The sequence below is a fragment of the Condylostylus longicornis genome, unplaced genomic scaffold (genome assembly GCF_029603195.1).
Source record: "Condylostylus longicornis isolate FDR11 unplaced genomic scaffold, ASM2960319v2 ptg000030l, whole genome shotgun sequence".
NCBI lineage: Eukaryota > Metazoa > Arthropoda > Insecta > Diptera > Dolichopodidae > Condylostylus > Condylostylus longicornis.
Genome location: NW_026577999.1, coordinates 6,776,798 through 6,801,203, shown reverse-complemented (window position 1 = coordinate 6,801,203; position 24,406 = coordinate 6,776,798). Strand labels below are relative to the sequence as shown.

Genomic DNA, 24,406 nt, shown 5'->3' with positions numbered 1-24,406 from the left:
ACTATTTTCAAGAATACAAGATTATAAGAAATTTTTCTTTTATTAAATGAAATAATACAAAAATGATTACATTATTACTATTTCAATATTTTTTTGTGTTTGTATAAATATATTTTATAACATAATATATTCTTAAAATTTTTCATATTGTAAGACATTATAAACTATTTGGCGTCAGAATTTTGATGTACGTTAGGAAACGAATATCCTGAATCTCCGCTATCTTGAGTTGCACATGATACTGATATATCACAAACACTTATATTTAAAGATTTCGGAGGGATTGGCGGTGCGTTTTTTATTTGGTTGTTACATAAATTTGGCTGTATATTCAATTGTTCATCATTTTGTGATGATGGCGTTTGATGATTTGTGCTATCAAATTTATTTGAATCATTTAAATCATTCACTTCATTTAGACTAGATGATATGCTTGAATCTCTATCCCTTTGGAAGAGTTTAGTTTTGAATTCGGCACATGATGAAAGGGCAGCGTCACATTCGGGCCCTTCCAAACTAATATTTACCACTGAATACTTATGACTAACTTTAATACTATTGTTTTCTTGTAAATCGTTTATAGTTTCTCCAAATATATAAGGATTTGAAGAACGTTTATCTGGTGTTATTCCCCTTGGCGGTAATGGTGGTGCTGACTGTATGGACGAAGAATTATTATTTTGTGAATTTTCAAATGGAATGTAACCAGCTGATTTTGGACGAACTGGAATTGGAGGAGGACCTTGCCCAATATTGTTAACACTGTCAGAATATTTTTTTCTAGATGAATTTTCTTGTAAGCATTTATCTTCATATTTTTGAAATTCTCCTGGTCTTGTGTAAATTTCATCCGATTCATAAATGCCGTAGTTATTAAAAGCGGCTTTAAGCTTTTCAGTTGGTAAAGGGGGTAATGGTGTATTTATAATACTTTCAGAATTTTGTCTTTTCGGTTTTCCCAGTCCAGACAAACTTTGTTTCAATTGGCTGAATCGTTCCAGTAGTCTAGAATGCAATGGCTGAACACCCGTTGGTGCAAGTTCGCCATGCAATTCTAAAGCAGTTTCCAAATCTTGTATTTGTTCCAAAATTGAACTTTTTAATTTGTGTACATGTTGTAACTGACTCTGGCCGCATGAGCTTAAAAATTCTTCACTGAAGAAAGCTTCTTGATATTTAGAAACTCCTCCCATCACATTGGCATCTATAATGCCTTGTAATCTCATTGAAAATGGATTTATGTTTCGTTTAGGATCATTTCGATATTGCACTATTAAATCATATAATTCCTTTTTAACATTATCCATTGTTTCGCAAGCAAATTCTATAGGAGTTAGTTCTTGCATTGATTTCGTAACCACCTCGTAACATCGTAATATGCCAGGTAGGGGATATTCAATTTCCATTGTTGTTCTTTCAATCCATAAACTTTTAAATTCATTTTCTTTGTCCACGATTCCCTTGTAGATGGGTCTGTCATGGATAAATTTTGTAATATCGTTCACCTAAAAATTAAAAAATTTCATTAAAAAATTGTCAAATCTATATTTTTTATGTAATAAAAATTACTTTCAAAATTATTGCATTTTTACATAAAATTTATACAAAATTATTACCTGATAAAACTTGGCAATTTTTTCAGGAACCGGTACCATCGCATTTCTAAAAAGTTGTCCATCTCTTACAGGACGTACATTACTTATTTGAATATATTGGTTATTTGATAGCATGATTGATTTATCTGGTGTTGAATTTTTTGTTAATACTTGAGACTGCGGGAATTCAATTTGAATACGTTGCGTAAAAGCACCGATTCTTTCATACTCTAGACCTCGATATACAAATTGCTTGTTCTAATTGAAGTAATAATTCAATAAATAAAAATTCAAAATATGTACTTAAAATATAATACCCTCAAAAATAAAGGAAAATTCATTCCATAAAATCCAACACGAAAATATTCTGGTTCCGGTCTTAGTTGATTAATAATGTTCAAAAAGAATTTTGCTTGCATTGTTAGTATTTCGTTTAATTTGATGTAATCGAATCGAACACTTTCGTATAAAGAAGCTAGTTCCTTGCATAGTGGAATACCTTTTTCCCAACATTTACCTTTATCGAAATATCTTAGAATCTGTAAATAAAGAAAATATAAATTGCAGTTTTTTATTTATTGAAATAGAAAGAGATTTAAGTGGAAGTACGTATTTTAAACTGGATAGATAGTTTTTAAGATTAAAGTGGATTAAGTGAAAATAATAAGGTTATATTTAAAGTTATAAGAATATGTTGATGGGTAATAAATAACTAACTTAAACAATAAATGGAAATTCGGCTCATAATATATAATGGTAATCTTATACTCTTTCTTTTTGTAAATTTAAAAAAAAACGACTTGCAGACTTATTTCAAAATTTTTTTTGTTATTACCTGATAGTAAAGAATCTCCTTTACTTTCCATTCAGGACGAGCATTCTTTTCATTTGGGGCAAAAATTAGTTCCTCTTTATTCCAGCTTAACATATCAGCATACAATTTCAGAGTGAAACCAGCTTCAGTATAATTTTCAGCTTGGAAATGTAAGTCGTGCAATTTATATATATACCTTCGAAAAAAATCAATTTAATTTTTTTGTTTAAAAATTCAATTTATCGGATTCAAATTCATTTTGAATATTAAAATACTTACCTCACATACATCTCTTTACGATTAATTTCATTTTTGTAAAATTTCAATAAATTAACAGTACAGAACATTCGTTTGTCACGGTTCTCATCACCTTGCATAACATTTCGATAATCTAGTAGTCGTTCTAACAGTCGAGACACAGAAGATATAAAAGCTACTCCAGCTTCTTTCCATGATGGGTTTTCACAATAAACTTTATCGAGTAAACTATAAAGAAAGAAATTATTAATTTTGACCCAATTTTAATTAAGGCTTTATTAGTTTACATTTTGCTAAATAACTCTTTGTAATCGTCATCACCTTTGTTTTCCCCTATAAGCTGATCAAGTTTATCAATTAATTCACTTTCAACTAAACGGAACGATCCTCGTGCAGCCTAAAATTTTAAACATATTTTGTAAAATTAATGCTTTCTTTTTTTGTTTTTATATCACTTTTTTTGGAAATAAATTGAAATTTTTTCGTTTATCTTATACCATAACTATAATTGATAGCTTTTAATGTAAAATATAGATTGTTTTGGAATTCGAGAAAAAAATTCCAGAACTTATTGGTAGAGGCAGAAGAATCTAACAAGAACATTTTTTTAACTTGTTAAGATGACGTTCAAAAATAATTGTTAAAGCTTTCGAAAGCCAAATAAAAATTAACTTTTAAATAAACTTATGTAAAAATTTTCAAGCTTTTTTATGCAGTCCATACCTGATCATATTCCATCATATCATAAAATACTGTCAATGTAGCTTTTCTTAACGATTGTTCGGGAACAAGTGTAACTTCTAAGAATGGTCCAACCATTGATGGTATAAAATGTAATTTATGTTCATCTAAATGTGACCACATACTTAAAATTTGAAAACCCATTAATACTCTCATGTCCCCATAGGAATGTAATATTTTTCGTCGTTTCAATTCATTATATTGCTCCAATTGCAATAGAGATTGTGTCAAAAAAATGACTGCTAAACTAAAATATCCCCACCACAATTGAGAATCAAATGAATTAGCATCTAAAAATGTAAAGACTAGAGGTTTTGCAAATTCTTCTAAAGATTTTCTTATAACATCATTGGCAGCCAATTTAATAACAAACCAATCTTCTTGAAATATATCATATTTTGGTGTTAAGATTTCTTGGAATACATATAATCCACTACGGATAAAATCCTTTAGGTTTAATGTGCTACCATTCATAGTTAACTTATCCCAAAAATGTTTAAAATGTGCTTCTTCTAACAATTGCAAAAGTCCCAATAAATTGGAAACGAGGGAAGGTAAAACGGTATTGTTTCCTCCAACGAATTCAAAAACTGCGTGCATTAAAATATTTAATAAATTCTGACAAAGTAAATCTAGGTCATGATGCAATGTATTTGTCATTTTATCCTTTTGTAATCCTTGCACTTGATGTAAATGTGATAAGATTTGTGCCAAAATCTTAGAACATATTTGAAGTTCATCTAATTTTTCAAGATGAATTTTAAGATGCTCACAGGCAACAGCTAAAATATCTGATCTTGATGCTGTCATGATCAAAAATAGAATATTTTGATGATTTTCAATTAGAAAAAAATTATTTTAGTCATTACTTACCATCATCAAGAAATAATTTTCCAGAAACTAAATCTAAAACAGCTTGCAATTTAGCTTGAATTAATTTTTGTGGGGAATCTAATGGCACGGATGATAACATATTTTTTGCTAAAAAACCCAGTTCTGAAGCTGGCAAAGTATCTTTTAATTGTTCTAATACCACACCTGTACTGTGTAATAGCGCTATTTGTGTGGGCGCGACAACATCAGTGCTCGGAACTCTTAGCATATCATTTAATGAATGAAAAAGGGAATACAGATCTCTTTTAAAAGTATCTTCATATTGTCCACCTGTAGCTCGAGCAAATAATTTGCGCGATTGAATTATCAATTTGAAGATATATTCTAACGAACTAAAACATTTTTGAAATGGTTCGTGATGTTCTGCTTTGGTCATGAAGTGTGCAAGATGTTCAACCGAGGTTATTAAACCTTTATAAACAAGAGCAGCAGAAAAATGATCATCAATATAAGCATTCATAACCGGTTTGAAATGTTGAAATTTATTGCTTTGCAGTATATTGAAAATACTGACAAGAACATGAAATACAAGACCAGAATGTTCAGTACTGTTCCCCTCTTCATTAGAAAACATTGCAAATAGCACATCTAGAACATCTTGTAAAAATTTTACCAATTCCTCATCACGCAAACGTAATACACCAGTTAGTGACTCTTGTATTTTCTCTGGATGAGATCTCCTGTCACATTGTAATAAAGATAACAAATCACTATTTTGGGTCAATTTCGTTGAGCATAAGAGCGATTTTATAGCAAAAAATTCCTTTGAACTTCGATTAAATAATGCATTACTTTCGAATGACTGTTTTGTATCAGTCGATTTACTCGGTAATTTCAAATAGTTTTCTGGTATTAGTTTATTAATATCTTCACATTTATAAACACAAAGATCATGTGAACCATCTGATAAAGTTGCACCACTTGGTTCCATTAAATTAGCAAAACTAAAACCATATAATTTCGGTTCAGATTTATCTCGTGTAGATACATGTTTAAATTCAAATCTTATATGTGCATTAGAGAACTTTTCTATAGGAACACTAAGTCGAATAGTTTCATTCCAGCATGGCTGATTTTGATGATACAATATCATTGATTTGTAATTCTCTTGAACATTCATTCCTGCTGCTCCCCAAAGAGAACCTTGAATAATATTTCCATGTACATCCAAGACGCTTAGTGTTATTTCAATATTTTTTGCTGTAGTTTTACCACCTCGTTCAAATTCAGCTCTATCTAATGTAATAAACATATCGTTGCGTACATCACCTGGCATTATTATGTCAGGAAATCCCAATTTTTGTGTGATGGGTGTATCTTGGAATAGAAGAGGCTGTTCCTGTCGTGCTTGGGTCAAAGCACCATGCAATAATTTTAACGAAACCGTAATTCCGCTTGTATTTGCCGTTCCAGTATTAAGCGGTGAAAATTTTCCGCTAATTTTCTTAATAATTAACTCATGCAATTGATAAAAATCTTTTTCTTCTGTTTGATATATCTAAAAATGAAATTGATGTGAAGCTTATTGTTACGGATTTTATATGTATATATTAACCTTAAAACTAAACTCCTTCTCTTCCGATTCCATTGTACTTTCAATTTGGCACACTTCATTTAAATTTAAAACTCCAATACCATAGGGTCTACGAAAAGCAGCAGTACTTGATATTTTATCAATCTTTTTAATAGATTCGGAATGAATTATTTTTCCTACTCTAACCACAACCGCAACTAAATATAAATCTTCACCTAAATCTGCAGCTCCTATTGAAACCCCCCAAAAAAATATATATATATATTAATACTGAACCTTTATAATATAAGTTTTTACCTAAATCTCTAAAAACTGTACAATTGTTGTTTAATTTTTCAGCATAATTGGAAAAACCTTCTTTGGAAATTTTCACAACGAATCTTTCTGATAAATGGCGCATTCGATTTGAATTAGCATGAAATAATGAAAAATATATTTCAGCTTCATCACCAATTCTATGACCAAAATCTCTCATACACATATAGAGATGATGTGGTGGTTTTTTTAAATGCTTTCGAACAGGAGCTCGTAATGTACCACGTTGCTTAAATTAAAAATAAAAATTATTAAATAATAAATTTATTTAAACTGTAAATTTACTGAAGTAGTTTTAGCATTGTCAGAAGCTACATGAACTTCATATAATTTAACAATTCCTATTTCATGAGGGTCAACAGCTAATGGACCATTCCTTGGTACCATATCCAATCCGAGTTTTCTATTAAAAGAAAAAAAACAATATTTTTAATGTAATACAAGTTATTTAAGCTTTATTTAAAATTTTTAGTAAAATTTCAAAATTATATACGACAAGAAATCAATTTTTCGATGATTTAGACAAAGGATTAATCAACAAATTATTAATTATTGCAACAGTACAATTCAACTCCCAATGTAATATGATCAATTGTGCTATTTGATTTTACGCACCTTGCTAGAATGCCTGCATATGCGTGTGATGCACTTAATGCAATTAGCACTTTCTAATTTGGAAGTGTCTTCTAGGTCCTCGCATTGATTACATTGTCCTAAACAAAATTCTTTAAAATTCTTTTTAATAAAAAGAATTTTAATTAATAATTTTTTTTCTTATCATATCATCAACGATACCCTAAATATCCAAAATTTTTTTATTGGAACGAAAAATTTAGATAAGAAATTTTAATGATTTTTAAATGAATTCTCTACGAAAAATCATCAAAACGATCAAGTTAGGTAGACGAAGTTAAAACTATTGATAAAATGAAATTTATCAAAAAAAAAATTATCAAAAATCTTCAAAAATTGTATCTCTTCTTCTTTTCTCTTGACTTGCGTGCACCTATGATACTTCATTTTAATTACATTTGTTTTTATAAGCTTTTCTTTAGAGATTTCTACGTAAAAATGGAACACAATCTTCTATTTTAAATTTAATTTTTAGCATTTAGCAATGTTGCTTCTGTGGTTTTTTCATTTCATCCCAAACTTAGCATTGCATAGCATTGATCCAGCTATTTCTCTTTAAGATCCTCAAAACATGTTTTGCATTTTCCATGATTTATTGAAAACAAAGGCTGGCCATTACAGTGGTACTGCAATTGAATGCTTAGAAATCACAAACTCATGTAATTACTTACGAAGTTTTTTTGAGTATTTTAGATTTATAAATGTTAATAATGGTAGATAAGAATTTATAACCTACATCATCTGTTCTGCACAAATAAAATTTAAAATTAAAAGTAATTCTATAATCGATTAAATTTTATGAATTTAACCGAATAATTGTCTTGACACCTAAAAAAATATTTTTTATAAATGCTCAGTATAAAAATGCCTTCAAAATAATACGAGTAACTACTACAAGCTGTGGTCACAAGCTGGTCATAATTATGGGCTCAAAAACTATAATTTTTTTCCTATAGCATGAATTCTGAAAAATCAAACATTAATAACTCAAAATTTACAATTTTTGATCTATATCAATTTTGAAATCATTCACAATTTTCATTTTCGCATACACCCTCTTCCATTGTTAACAGAACAATAATTACTGAAATTCTTAATCAGATATTAATAGCATTTTTAATTAAATCACTTTAAAATATGTGTTCATCCTGATTTTTACTTAATAATGTTGTATATTGTACACACTTTTACTAATATATAGTGTTGAACAAATAAGTAAAGGGAAAATTACATAACATGTATGTACATATAAGTAAATTCTAAAATCATAAAATTACAATTATGTACAACAAAAACAAAAACAGTAAAAATGTAAAATATTAAAAAATTTTCTGCAAGGCACGCTTTTTTAATCAACAACAGTGTGTTTTCTTTTTTAACTATCACTTTATTTGAATTGTCAGTAATAAAGTGAAAAAAATATAAACATAGAAAATTAAGCACCTATTTATGTACACACATATGCATATTTTTTTTCTAAAACATTATTTAACTACAAAAACTATTGCTGTTCTGTCATCTAAATTTTGATAAATGTGAGACAAAAAAGCGTTCGACAATAATGCTTTGTGAACAATAAATCAAACACACAATAGAGAAAAATTATTGTGAATTGTGAATTATTGTCTTTGAATTTTTTTTTGCTAAAAGTTCATTTTAAGCCACAATTGTAATTAAGATGAAAATTAATTGTAGATCAAAGAAAGGACACATAAATTTATTTAAGATATTAAAATTAAAATAATTGCTTTTTTTATTTTTAGAACTATTGAAGTTTTCCGGCAATTAATAATCGGCAAATTAAGATTTATCAAAATTTAATCGAAAACAAAAAATGTAAGTAACGGAAATTCTTTAGAAATATTAGTCATTTTCAGGTATTTAAAAATAATAAAAAAGTTGGCGAAAAAAACAAGCTGGGAAAAAAAAATCACATAAACACGTTGAGAAACTGATTAAACAATACACAAATCTATTTATGACAGCAATTCCTTCTGCTTTATAAAAATTTAAGTATTATAAGAGTTAAGTGAATATAAAGATTTCGTTACAACTGTTGTGTAATATTTTGCATAATTATAATTCATAACCAGAGTCGGATTAACTGAATCAGAAGCCGCGGTTTTATTATGTTATTGAAATCAACGAAAATGTGTCTCAAAGACACAATTGATAATTTATTAGCTTAGTAAAAAATCAATAACGCTGATACATACATATATTGAAAACTATTAAACAATTAAAAAGCATTTCCAATAAAATTTTCAATGTAGTAAGAGAATTTTACATATATAAAATTCTTAATTAAAGGCATATATTTTTGGAATAATAATAAGTATTCAAACAAATTATCCTGTTTTTATTAATGATAAACTCATATTTTCTCAAATAAAACGACTAGAACATACTATTTGTATGCTAATTGTTAATACCCTCTCTATCTAATTATATTATTTCTTTTAATTACATAAATTTAATTTTATCACTTCAATCATGCAAACAGAAATTTCAAATATTTTATGAAAAAAAAAATTGCACTCATTTAGTTTTTATCATTAAGGGCGAATGAAAATGCTTGTAAATTATATAAATACACTGTACTTATAATATTTAAAGTTTTGCAATTAAAAATAAAGTTTAAAGCATGTTAAAGTTCGTACAAGTGTAGCCCCGGGCTGTAATTTGTTCAACTTAGAAGTACAAATCCAGCACTGTTCATAACAGTCAAAGTGTCATATCAAAGTAAACAATAATATTTATATTTTCTATTAACGAAAAAAAAAATTGTAACATCACATTTTAATCAAAGGTCATATAATTTTTTTTTAAATTGGGGTAGTAAAATATAAAAGAGGGAATGATTATTAAAATTTTAATATTAATATATGAAAAAAAAAATTATGTAAATGCAAGAGCGAATTGTTTTGTAAAATCATAAATTTAAAGATCATTGCGTGATCCTCAAATATTTTTAATCGTAAAATAATTAAAACAGCTATGGCTAAATTAGTTATCGTAATCGAAATAATGAAAGAATTAAAAAATTTGCAATTAACAATTTATTCTTTCTTCTTTTTAGCGTATTAGGGAATTTGTATTATTAAAATTTTGCGTAAACTATAATAAACTGGTTTATGTAACTAAAAGTGGGAAAAAATAATAAGCTAACAGGTTTATTAGGCTTATATCCATTATGATTTAATCTTAATAATTCTAATTTCCTTTATGATTCTTGTCTATTCCAATTTTTCAAAAGAATAATTTTTGTATTAAAATATTATTTTTTATAAGAACCACCCTGTAATTTGCAAATAACAATTTTCAAATAACAAATGTATATAGCTACATAGTTGTAAACTTTTACTTTTGAATGACTAATATTAAATATAATTTATACCAAAATATATTGTAAATTATTAATACATACATATATGTACGATTATGTACACGTATATATACATATGGTTCATGTACTTATATTTATGCATGATGTAATAAATTCGTTGTCTTATTTTAATTGAAATAAAATTTTTAAGTCTATCTAGTTGGATAACTTGAAGGTCTTTTAGTTTTATTAAATTTCAAAATATTTTTTTTCTTTAGAACAATATATGTATGTCTGTATGTATACTTTGTCTATGGCTTTTAAGATAAGATGAATTTAAAAATTAGAGCAAAAATGTAAAATAAATTTTTTTTAACACAGATTAAATTGTAGGTTGATTACACAAAATTATGAGAATGGGAAGAAATTACTCCTACAATTTTATTAGCACATTTTGATTTTTCGTTAAAAAATTACTACATACATATAACAAGTGATTTAAGTGACCATCTACAAATCACTAATTAAAGAGATTATTGTGGGAGTTCAATTATTTTGTCACATTTGATGTTTCTTTTTTAAAGCCTATATAAAAGTATTTTTGAATTGTAATACAAGCAAGTCTTGATTGAAAAATATGTATGTGTAAAAGGAAATTCATTTTTAGTTGAAATGTTTCGTGTACTATTGGACACTCGTTTCGCTTTCGATACCCCTTCAAATCAGAATTTTCAAATTTTTCATTGAATACTTTACTCACTTTTCGAATTCTTTTTCGAAAACATCAATTGAACCTATAAACTTCAAAAGTAAAATTAATGAATAATGACTAAATTTTATCACATTTTAGAAAAAACGTGAAGTGTAAATTTCTTCTCACTTGGCGAGTAAAAAAAACGAGATACATGATCATTCTCTTAAAAACAAAATTTAGCATTTTGCTAATACCAAAAAAGAAATAAAAATTAAATTTGAATGCCTTTATTCTCGAATTTTAAAATAATTTTTGGCGGCAACATATTGTTATGTAAGTAATTTGACACTTATGTTACTTTTCAAAATCCTGAATATTTGGGTATGGTCTATTAAAATTTAAAAACAAATATTTAATTAAAATAATTATTGTAAGCATTCTTAAAACATTTCCATAAATTATGTGGAACAAGTAATTAATTTATTTAAGGTCAGCAAAAAATAAAAACAAAAATAATTCGCCGTAAACTTTATATATGTATGTAGGTTATGTACACTATAAAGCAAAAATCATTGTCTATAAATATTCAATAATTATTATTATTTGACTTGTTTGGCACAATTATATGTACAGACATACATATTTGAATTTTGCTTTTTTTAAATAATAATAAAAAAAAATGTATAACAGTGTAGATTGTTTTGTTTTCATTAAAATTTTACACAGTTGTTTTAATTTTTCTTATAACTATACGAATTATTGTTTATTTTATATTTAAAATTATAAAAAATATACTTATATATATTTACCTACTGTACATATAACATACCTACATATCCAAATATTTATTGCAAAAATAAATCTAAAGCTCTAAATTTAAAAGTTTCGAAAAGGTGTGTTTAATGATAATCCGCAACCAGAAATTCTGTACCTAAACAATTCAAATTTAAATAAAATCAGCTGATGATCTTAAACGGTGTAATCATTGTAAAAGGTTAAAAAGAGATGAGCTTACAAAATTGTATGGAGATTTGTAGAAACAACAACAGCTTAAATAATGACATGGATAAAATTAATTTTTAATGAAATTTTTATAGTCTATTTATTATTTAGCTAAAATTGCTACATATTATGTAAACATTTGTTTTTTTTTTAAATAAAAATAAACAATATTGAATATAAATTGAATATAAAACAAAATACAATGTAACAATGTATGGATTTGAGTATAAATGTATGAATGTATGTATTGAAGTCTTACACTTTCATGTCGCATAATACGGCAAATACATTAAAGCTTACTTTGATCATTGGATAATTTCAATATAAAAAAAAATTCACATTTTATGCTAACATGGTGATATTTAACACCTTCACTATTCATTAAACTCTTATATTGTGTATGTATTTATGTGTATAAATGTAAAATTTTTCAAAAGGAAATAACTACCAAAAAAAAAAACTATAATAATAACGAATTGAAATTACACTTTAAATTAGATTAGGTGAGAAATTTTTATTTAAAAAAATAAAACAATAATAACAGTAATTACTGTAGACAATGGATTTAAAATGTTTATTAGTATAATTGTAAATTATTTGATGTTAGTGTTAATAGTATTTTTGCCAAAAAAAAAAAATACATTCAATGTTACGATAATAGATGTCATTTATTTTTGTTAACAAATTTTGACAACAGTGAAATTTTAGGTTTTGAAATTCAATTATGTGATTTCAAATTATTTTGAGTTATAAATTATATTCTATGACTTTGCATTGCCAATATTTTATATTTCATTGAACAGTTAAGCAATTAAAACTCATTAGAATATGAATTATATATCTATATGTATTATTTATGAATCGACTTACTAATTGAGTATTAGTGCAGTATAGCGTTTATTAGAGTATTGAAGATATCGGTAATATAAAATTTCAGCTTTTGGTAGTCAACAAATTCAGTAATTATTTGCATTTAATCAAAATAGAGTATGAGGTACTACTAAACTAACAGCAAAAGTAATTAATTCTTGATTGCTCCTACTAGCGGAAATTTTTTTATGTCTGTTTTCTGTTGTTGATACCCAACAACAGATAGTAATAACTAAACTTACTGTATGGAAAATTTAGTATTTTCTCTCCTTATTTCAGACAAAATTCTGTTTACAGTAGAGGCATTTATAATTCGTCTGAAAGGGATGAATTTAATCAGTTAATTTTAATTATATAGAGTATATAATATTAAAATATTGTTACGGTTTCAATTAATTGCAGGACTACATATTTGACTGATATCTACATTGAAACGATATCAGTCAAAACGTGATACAAAGTTGATATATAGAGATAACTCTGAATTATTTGGATATTAATTCATTTGTGAAATTTTCAATAATATTTTTTATGAAAAATTTTATATATAGAGTTCGCGAAAACTTGTTTAAATTTTATTATGTGAAATATTTTAATATTTATTTTCATGTTTATTTTTTATTCAATATTTGAAAATGACATGTGTATTCTAATTAATATTTATGTCAGTATGTTAATTGAAACAAAAAAGTGCACTAAATTTTATTTTTTTTTGTTATTATAACAGAAACACTTGAGTAAATTTGTAATTTTTTCAATAAGGTTAATTTGAAGAGCAAATAACAAAATATTTAGTTTCCCTAATTTAAATTTAAAAATTAGTATAGGTGCTATTAATTCTGACCGAATTCATATTGCTACTCTCTACATACTTTTAGCAATTTCAAGCCATATTTTTTTAAAATTTCATAAATTGCCTTTCTGTAAATCGTCTAAGTGTGTGGTCCATTTACATCCTGGTTTCTCTGATTTCTATATGCAGTCCTTTTTGTTTTTATTATCACAGTTTTATAAAATATGTGAAAACTATTAAAATTTCTTAAAAAAGATATTCAAATTATTTTCGAGAATTGAAAAATTTATTTAAAATTAACAAAGGTTTTTAAAAAAAAAATTCCTGTAGCAATTTTCTTGCTTTTTTTTTCTTAGAAAAGTTATGAATATTTCAATTTAAATTCAAAAAGTATTTGAACTTTTTGTTCACATATATAAATATATACACACACGAACATACTATGTACATATTCCATATAGTTAAGTATGTGCTTATACAATAATTTATTTCATTGCGAAGAATCAGAGAAAACAGGAATAAAATAATGTCTCACATTTTCTATAGTGGAATTCACCTATAAAATGACCCGCGTTTAAACTTTGAATTTATTTCTCTTTTATATTATTCAATTCAAGTCTTTTAAGTTAAAAAATTATTCCAACATTCTTTCTCCTTTTATTTTCATCATTGTCAACAACATCTTATTGGTAAACCTTAAAATATAAAGTAACCTGTTAGTTGAATCTTGTTTCATCCTAATATATACATACATACATCTGTGGTTTTTTTTCCTGAGCATTGGAGATGACTTAAAAAAAAAATGTTGCAACTTATTAAAAAAGGCCTACTCTACTATAAAGCTGGAAGATTTTTTTTTTACCTACATACATACATACACACTTATGTACTACATTTGAATATCCCTAAGATTTAGAAATTGGGTAGAATTGCAATAATATTTAAAAGATTTTTAAGTACAGTGCTGTTTAAAATACAAATTGAATATAGGAAAATATTTGCTCTTACACCTATGTGTATAAACAATGTGTATAAACAGAATCTGAATAAATTCGCTCTTTTAAGAGTTTATAACACTATTAACAACTCCGGAATCAGGTTATAGTTTTTAAATAAAATTCTTTTTCGATATGGAGATTCTGCTATACAACAGTATAACAGTATAAAAAATTTAAATATATTTCGAATTTTAAATTAATTTTTTATATAAAAATTAGAAAACATATGCCTATACTTCTCTCAACTATTTATTTAAGACTAGCCCGTAAATGTCGTTTGCCTCGTAATTAAAGATAATGAAATTTTTATGTTATACAAACGCCGATTAATCATTGATACGTCTGTTATATTCAACAGGTTGCTCAATTTAAGAATATATAAGAACAGTAATACGAAAGTTTTGATGAACTTATACTGCATTCTGCATGTATTTATAAACAACCCTGATACAAACTTGTGTAATATTATATAGGTAAAACTGTTATACATTTGATATATTTTTTTTTTTTTTCAAATTTATAATAGTAAGTTGGACCGTTCCTAATTTTCATTTTTTTTTTATTCATTCCTCTTTAATCATTTTTCAATAAACTTCTTCTACCGAAATTTATTGTGTGGCATATAATATTATACTAAGTTTACGTACGCAAATCCATGTGATAAATGAATGTTGGTTTAAATTTTCAAGTGAAATCTATAAAACGAATATGAGTCAGAATTTTTTTGTAAAACCAGATCAAAATGTAAAAAGCAAATATGTATATACATATATAAAGCAAAAAATGAAAAATAAGAGAAAAAATTTATAATATAGAAAATGGTTAAAACTCTTGGAATATAATGGATTCCTTTGTATTAAACACATATCACGAAAAATTTCTATTTTAATATTGAAAATTGCATCAAAAATACTGCCATGCATGTTGCATATACATTTATTGTTTGTTATGCTACTTTGTTTGTAATATAAAATTATATATACACACATGTATAAGTAAGTTTAAATCAATTTCTTTTAATGGCACGTACTTAAGTTGATCTCATCTTACATTACTAGTAAAAATGGACCCTAATTTTTATTTATATTGTAATATTATAAACTTTCATAATTCCAATTTATTATGAACATTTTTCTTCAAATTGTTGTTTTAAATGGAATTTTATAAAAATAAAAATTCATTTACAATTTTGTGCGCTTTAAAATGATCCTAGAGCATGAGAAAATATTCAAATGCAATTATGTAAAATGAAAAATTTGCATATGAAATTTACAAAAATTTCATAAAATGCTTGTGTGCATATTTAAAACCGGTTTCAATTTTGAATTAATTTTTATAATATAAAATTTGAGGTAGGCTCTATAAATTAACATGAAAAAAATTTATTTTAATAAAATTTAGAAAATTGGTTTGCTTTCAGTTTTACAATTCATCTTTGATTAACCTTGATATAGTGTATATTAGTTAGAAGACTTTTCAATCAAATTACCGTAATACTGTATTACAATACAATTCAGGTTATAAATGTTAAGCAATTGTTGACAGTAATGCAGTAGTAATTCAAAATTACTGCATTTTTGAGGTTAGGATATTTTACAATTTAAGTGTTTCATGTTACACTGGATGTCTTTTAATTGTGAGCACAAATGGTAACACTTTTGAAAAAAAATTTATGATTCTTACTGCAAAGTTCAGCACATTGAATCGGATGGACGGTATTATGCTAATTATGAAAAATAGCAAAGTGAAATAGAATTTTATGCTTTGAAAATATTTGCCGATTTTTTCATAGTTTTCATAATTTTTTTTTTTCTTATGCTACACGTCCATTCACTTTTTATAATTTTCTTTGGCTTAGCAATTACTGTTGATTATAATTAACATGTTTTTTTCGATTTTTTGTTTTTTTTTTTGTTCCAAAGAATGGTTTTTAAAACTTCAAGATATTTTTTTGATGCTTAATGGAAATTTTTGTTATACATTTTTATAGTTTTTTATTACTGCTGTATTAAGCAATATTTTTTATATATAAATATAGTGTTACACATTATTATGTATTCGTTTTATGCATTTCATTTTATATCTGAGTTTCAATAATTAAATATTCATAATTAAAATTAACAATCAACAGGTTGTTGTTTGTTGTTATTGTTTTAATAATATATGCCTAACAAATTTATTTCTGTTTTTCGAAAAAGAGTAAATATGCACGTGCATTGTAGGGGTTTAAATGTAAAAATGCCTTATGTGTAATTCTGTATAATGACATGGAAATGCTTACTTGTTGTACTTTAATAAAAACTTGAAAAACTATGAATAAATTTAACTTTTTACAATGAATGCCAAAATGATTGAATTATTTTATAGATTTTCGAATTAATAAATTATAATAAAATAGTCAGAAAAGCATAGTTCAAAATACTGTTAATCAAAACATTTGAAAATAAAAGCGTTTTAAATCTGTTTTACTGTTTTTGATTATTTACTGACATTTGCTATGATAATATCGCCAAAAATTGTTGATCGATCTTCGTTGTGTACCAAATTTAAAAAAAAAGGCTATGTCCATGCTCCTATCATAAAATCATCTACTATACTGCATAGCAGTTTTACCTAGTCTGTCCAAACTAATGAAAATTATTCGATTCTATGTATAAAAACTGTAAAAATTTGTTTTTTTTTACTTTCGCTCTTTAAATGGCAACAGGACATAATAAAATGTTGTTCTAAACTAACAGCATGTTCTTGTATTGGAAAAACTCTCTTATCCAAACGTGCAGGTATAAGTAAATCAAACAAAATATATAATGTATAAATAGTAATTAAAAATATAATAAAATTAAATAAAACATTATGCGATTATTAGTGTACTACGATGAGCATTCGTACGTATATACACATATGTATATTTAAATTTAAATAAATCCATAATCTTGTATACAAGTATGTACGTACATATACTATAAATTGTACAATTTATCTTATGAATTAAATAAATTCATAATAATATCATATCTGATATAATAGCAACTATTAAAATTAATTGAATATTTCCTATCGTCCCATCCCACTCCACTTTCTATAAATAAATATAAAAATAGACATGAACATGATCATCATATCCATGGTACCTACTCTTCGTCTATTTTAGAAATTTAAAATTCATAATATATTTAATATTGTTGAGAATAAAAAAAAAAAAAATTATTATTCCTAAATTAGGTAATAGAATTACACCAGTCATGTACTGATATTTTATGATCATATTTATGTATATTCCTACATTTATACATACAAACTGTATATTATGATATTTTGTTATAATAATGAAAATTAAAATGATAACATAATAAGAAAAAATATCAGCCGAAAAATATTTTCAAGTCCATGTATATAGAAAGCAAGTAGCAATGAGTGTAGCAATGATCTTAAAAAAATTGTTAGGTATATTAAACATTATGAATGTGAGTAATTTATTTTCTATCTTAAAAATTATATTAAAATATAAAACAATTACAAAATCATAAAAACCATAAAGTATACTATGTGTAATTTATGTGTATACATACATATGAATGGATATAAGTACTCAGTAGATTTCTTATACACACATACATATGTGGCATAGATAATTTTGCATCTGTAAAAATTAATTTTATTAACAACAATCAAGCATAATGAGTAACTAACGATTTTACAAAAAAAAAAAGAAAAAACAAAAGAAAAATATTAGACTCATTTAAGAAAAATTAAAAATTCCGGTAAACAACAACAATAAAAAAAAAAAATAGAACTGTTCTCAAATTTAAAATTCTCAACTCAACTAATTTAATATACTCTCATTTTTCCAAATATTTTTTTCTCCAATTCTATTTGAGAAGTTATCCAAGATAACAAATAAAATAATACTATCATCATAGTATCATAGATAAATTTTTAAAGTAGGTAGATAAAAAACATAGTGCAGAATGCAGATACAGAGAATATACTTGTTTTTAAGAGCGGCTTTAAAATTCCTATTTTAAGGAAAAAATCTCTCATTTCTCTAAAAAAAATTCTATCCACTGATTGATATGCCTGAAGTTACATTACAAACAAAGCGATCTTATATGGTACGTCAATCTGTCATTCTTCATATAAAATTTTTATAATAAAAGCTACATAGAAATTATTTTTTTTATTAGTATTAAAAATTAAAATTTTTGCTTATTTTTTACATTTCACCTGGCTTTTTTTTTAATAAAATAATAGTATAAATATTTTAACATATGAATGTAGGTATTTTTCTTATTTATATACCTTTATATTTAACAAATACATTGAAATACATTCTCTTTATTTAGTCTTCAATATACCTTTATATTACATTCAGGTATTTTGTATATATACATACATACATGAGTATATAAATTATTAAGATGAAATATTATTAGACATTTTTAAGCATTATCATCATTTTGTGTAACATCAGTGGCTTAAATATTTTTTTGCAGCTAAGCACATCATTATACTTCTATACATACATATATATACATATCGTCGGCAAAACTGTGATACCACGTAAGTGCAAATATTTCCAAAAGTACTTTACCAATTTTCTGTTTAGGAAATGTCAAACAATCCATCTTTTAAATTTATGAAAATATGAAAATTATTTAAAGAATATGTAATTATTTATTAGTTTTTACTGTTTCGTAAATTTTAAAGATGAACTGTTTGAGATTTCATAAACAGAAAATTGATAAAGTACTTTGGGAAATATTTGTACTTACGTGGTATCACAGTTTTGCCGACGATATGTAAAATTTTGCCTACCTATATTTAAACATTAATATTATGTATTTTGTTAGTATTTAGTGTACACCTGTATATGTGCATAAAATATACATTTATATTAAAAATTAACGTGCGCTAAAATATAAAAATGAGAAAAAGAAGAAGAAGAAGAAGAAGAAAAAAAAGAAAAGTAGAAAAATACCATAAATGCATTTCGATTAAAATTAAATAATTTTTTAACTCTTTTTTTTTGAACTTCATCTCTTCTCTGTTTTAAAAATCATCCACACACAATTTAAACTGGGGAAAACCAGTAGTTAAAAAAGAATCACTTTTTTTTTTTAAGTATTAGTAATAAAACTCTAAGTATGTATGTATGTATATAAAAATTTAAAAATTTAAACATTAAAAAAGTTGGTATGCTACTAGTTAGTAAAATACCCTTTTTTTTTCTTTTGGTTTTTTATTATTGGGTGTTTGGTGTAAAACGCAAATCTGCTTGAACTCAAAGCTTGGAATTGAAAAAATTAAAAAAAAGGTTATTTTTAAGAAATACATACAGGTATGTTCAATATATATACATACGTTATATATGAATGTATATGGTTATATATATAAGTACTTGATGTATGCATGTACATATATATGCAGGTATTTAGAAAAAAAAAATATATATATATGTATGCATACATTTTTTTATTTTTTAAATTAATGAAAACAAAAAAAAAAAAATTTGCAAAAATTCTATGTAGGCAGTAACCGTAAATAAGAAAGAATTAACAATATATAGAAGATATAGAATTTCCATCACAATTTTAACGAAAAAATTTTTTCATAATATCCAATGTTCGACTATAGCAATAAAATTGTTGCCAGATTTTTATTAAAAAAAAAATATTAGTTGTAAAGGATCAAATTTTAATTTATATTATATCGAATATGTTTAATATACAAATCTATATTCTCGCATATAAACACCAAAACGACAATTTTGAAATATTCTTTAATATTTATACTTATACAATACATAAAAAATTAAATAAAATTAAGACATCAGACACAGATTTCGATCAACAAAAATTCTTTTTCTTAAGCCATTTTTTTTATGGCTAGGTAAATTGTAAAAATTTGGTAAATTGTAAGTATTTGTTCAATACAATTTAAAAAGTCTGGAGCTAATATTGTAGATTGTAAACCCGAGGTAACAGGGCTCGAGATATCGCCCTCATGTACTCAAGCAATTTGTCAAGCGCGGACGACCATCATTAGAGTAAAATCCCCCATTATTTCCCCTCTCGCGCGAGCAGTTTTAACACACTCTCCCAGAAGATGTACTGAAGTCTCCATATCTTCCTCACAGAACCTGCGGAGTATCTACACTTTCCAGTTCCAGCGACAAGACCCCGATGAGGATTCTCACTTGATCCTTGCCCCTCCCTATAATTTTTTTAAAACGCTTCTGGTCATAATCTCGAGGAGTTTCTTGGCCTACCGCAGTTCCGGAAGACTTGTCCTGCGCTCCGACCGTCTACTCTGAGATTCCTTTAACTAATAGTATGTAGTCCGATTTCGCAGAAAGGCCTGGTGCTAATATAGCTAAAATGGGAATAAATGATTTCACAAAATTTGCATAAGCATTGTTACATAAATCTAGCATTACAATTTTTTTGATATTTTATAGCTATACTTATTAGCTGATTTTTTTTTATTTAAACCGTATTGCAGTTTTAATACAATCTGAAAGCAGAGAGTTTCTAAGTTTTTATAATCTGATATATATATATACATATTTCTATATAAGACAATATTTCTGTAAAAAATTGCTCTAAGGCATCTAATCTAAGAAATCTGAAAAATTACAATCAACGTTATGCTAAAAATTTATATTTCAAATTAATATTTTCTTTACTTAATTGCTTTTTCTGCACAACTAAAATTCAAGTAATCAAAGCTTTATAAATTTACAGTAATGTAAAAATTATATATAATCTATTCCTTTTCAAGTTTGGAAACATAAATTATATAAATAAACTATATTAAGACTTAAGAGCCAATATTTTGCCATATTTAAATTTTAAAACTTTGCATTATTAACAAAACAGATTGACATTTCCATTTTTGACACACCAATTGATTTAATTTGTTACGACGTTGCGACGTTGTACAAGCATTTTTTACGTGATTAGAAAATTAAAAAATTTTTTATCATGAAATAAAATTGTATGTATTATGTAATTTATATATTGTTAAATATTTACTCGGGCATAGTCTATTTATATACATACATTAGAAATTGACATAAATGTAAGCTAAATATGAACATAAAAATTAATTATGAATTTAATTACGATTTTAATAATTATTATTATAATTAACAGATTCACTTTTATTTGGGTATAATCTGCTACAAATTAATTAGGTAATAATATTAAGAAAATAAAAATTTATTACAATATAATATTTTTATAATATGTACATATGTATGTATTATATTATATTTATTTTGAAGTCTGATTATAATAATTTTGAATTTAACATTGACATTTTATAAAGACTAAGCTAAATATTACATTATAATAAAAATTAATTTTTTGTAGAAAACGATAAATCTCTACTTTTAAATATTTTCAGTACACAACGGTAACATTTTTCTGTTTTAAACAAAATTAATACATACACAATTCACCGTTCATCCATTCACATTACATATGTATAAGCATATACAAATTTGAGTTCGAGAGGATTTAATAAGGCAAACAATATTTTGGCTAAGCAATTTGTTTTCAGAGAATCAAGTTAGATGCTGACTAAATCATTTAATTTTTAATAAATAAATTAAATATTATAATTACATTGTTTATTAAAAAAAATAAATGAGGATAAAAATTAACAAAATTATATTAAAAGCAAAATAATCAAAAATCTAGGTAACTTTTCCTAATTTACAAGTAATAAATAATTTTTTTAAATAAAATTTTTTTCTTAATTTCCAGAGCTAACATGGACGCTGCCTTAAAAGATAACAATGGCAACATGATATTACCGAAAACATTAAAAATTTCAGATAATCAAGGTATATTTATTATTTGAAGTGTTTATTTGCTTATAATGAAATCTAATAGAATCACTTACTTTATAATTACTTATTAACTTAAAATTTATTCAAAATATTTTTATTTTTTTTTTAGATAATCCGAAAGCAACGAATCCAAAAAGGCAATCCTATGAAAAAATGATAATTGAAGCTATTTCAACTTTAAAGGAAAGAAATGGCACCTCAATTCCAGCAATAAAAAAATATATTTCTTCAGTTTTCTTGATTCCAGAAGAAATCTCAAGAAGATATGTTGCAAAATTTTTGAAGAAAAGTACAGAAAAAGGAATTCTATTAAAGGTCGACAAGAAGTATCGATATAAATTAAGCGCAAACACAATTAAAGAAGCACAAAAAAAAATAACCAAACCAAAAAAAATTAAAAAAATATCTAAAAATGAAAATGAGAAAGAAAATATTGAACCAGTTGCAGGGAAATCATCAACTTTAAGTAATACGGAAAAAACTAAAATACAAAAACCAAAATCAGTTAAAAAAAAGAATAGTAAAATCGAGGGAGAACCTAAAAAGCCAAAACCTAAGAAAACAAAAGAAGGACAAAGTTCTAGCCCAAAAGAAACAAAAATCAAAAAAACAAAAGTTTCTACAGAAGCTAAAATCAAAAAAATGGAAATTCCTAAAGAAGTTAAAACTAAAAAAACAAAATCTACTGAAGAAAATAAAGATGATCCTTTAAAAAAGAAAGCTAAAATTGAAATGAATAAAGTCAATAATGATTTACAAATTAAGGTGACTCAAAAGAAAACTAAAATTGATTCTAATGTTAAAGTAAAATTATCTAAAACTAATAATGCTACAATTGCAGCTGGAAATAAATTAAAGAAACAAGCTAGAAAATCTCTTATTAAACTTAATATGAAAAAACAGAAACAGAAAAAGGGCAATACTCAACATCAAGAACAACAAAAGGAAAACCAAGATCACAATTAATAAGCTTCTTTATTATAATTAATGAATCGAATAATCATTTTCATTTTTTATTTAATTTTTTAATTAATTTCTCAAAATTTTTTTAAATTATAATATTATGTAGGCTTGGAAAATGAATAATTTAAATTTAAAAATATCAAAGTTTTGTTTATTATATACATGTATAAAATAATTTTATTTTTAATTTAAGTGAATAAAATTAAGAAAAAATTACTATGTATGATTTATATTTATGTAAAAAAATTCTAAATAAAATATGTGAAATTATTCCATTAGTTTCGAAAATAGAACGAAACATAAGAATTCGAACTTTTAAAAATGTTTATTTTTTAGTGATCTACAATTAATTTTGTACATAATTGCTACAAATTTTGTTAAAAGCAATAAAATAATTTTCTTATTAGAATAATTTGCAAAGTATATACGTATACATATAAATAAATTTTATCCCTAATAAATATAAGAACCCAATATTTATTAGGGATAAAATTTCAAAAACCTTATTTATTCTTATTTTTGTTTGTATTAATTGAAATATTCGCAAATAGTATATTTCTTATTTACTTGGAATAAATAATATGAAAAATATTTAAATAAAATCAATAAAATCTTTAAATATTACAATTTATAATTTCAATTTGTATAATTAATATTTTTCTACATATTTTATTCCCGAGAAATTTTTTTTTAAGCTTTATAATATAAAATTGTAAAAATCGGTAATGATTTTGAATCGAGAACTCATATTCAAAAAAATAGGCTAATGTTATAAACAATATGAAATTTAAATAATATAATTAATATAAATAATAAAATAAAATTTTTAATTAATATTTTAGCAGAAGAATGCAGTTCAAAAAAAAATTTGACTAACAGAAATAAGAATCAAATTTAAATTTCATTACAAAATTAATTCCGAAATTATTTTATTTTACAAATTATGTAATTGAAAAATGTATTCAAACAATTTTATTTTTTTTTAAATTCCATTACATTCAATATATTTTTATAAATACACGGTTTTGTTTTTTGTAGGACAACAAAATTCAAGTCCAAGGAGACATTCATAATTTAGACTTGCCAAGTTCGAAGGTTAGATTTAAAAATAATTTTTTTTAT

General features: G+C 24.9%; 2 protein-coding genes across 3 annotated transcripts in view; one reads left to right on the top strand and one right to left on the bottom strand.

The window, feature by feature from the left end:
• Positions 1–4: 4 nt before the first annotated feature.
• The window catches only part of LOC129608072 (dedicator of cytokinesis protein 3), a 32,993-nt gene continuing 8,591 nt past the window's right edge, over positions 5–24,406 (bottom strand). Inside the window, exons 4-14 of the mRNA XM_055519390.1 lie at positions 6,437–6,554; positions 6,134–6,380; positions 5,858–6,066; positions 4,282–5,800; positions 3,391–4,211; positions 2,955–3,064; positions 2,689–2,895; positions 2,431–2,605; positions 1,913–2,134; positions 1,617–1,853; positions 5–1,505 (exon numbers count right to left, since the gene is read on the bottom strand). Of these exons, the coding sequence (XP_055375365.1) occupies positions 165–1,505; positions 1,617–1,853; positions 1,913–2,134; positions 2,431–2,605; positions 2,689–2,895; positions 2,955–3,064; positions 3,391–4,211; positions 4,282–5,800; positions 5,858–6,066; positions 6,134–6,380; positions 6,437–6,554 (5,206 nt within the window). The 3' untranslated portion in view covers positions 5–164. The remainder of the gene's footprint in view (positions 1,506–1,616; positions 1,854–1,912; positions 2,135–2,430; positions 2,606–2,688; positions 2,896–2,954; positions 3,065–3,390; positions 4,212–4,281; positions 5,801–5,857; positions 6,067–6,133; positions 6,381–6,436; positions 6,555–24,406) is intronic.
• On the top strand, positions 19,712–23,504 carry LOC129608075 (histone H1-like). Of its 2 annotated transcripts, XM_055519394.1 has the most exons (6): positions 19,713–19,804; positions 21,621–21,661; positions 21,874–22,169; positions 22,236–22,315; positions 22,431–23,086; positions 23,163–23,504. In XM_055519394.1, exons 4-6 carry the CDS (start codon positions 22,243–22,245, stop codon positions 23,175–23,177), a joined length of 744 nt encoding a protein of 247 aa, XP_055375369.1. In that variant the 5' UTR covers positions 19,713–19,804; positions 21,621–21,661; positions 21,874–22,169; positions 22,236–22,242; the 3' UTR covers positions 23,178–23,504. The 2 variants fall into 2 exon arrangements, with proteins under 2 accessions (XP_055375368.1, XP_055375369.1); XM_055519393.1 differs by having other exon boundaries at positions 19,712–19,804; positions 22,431–23,502.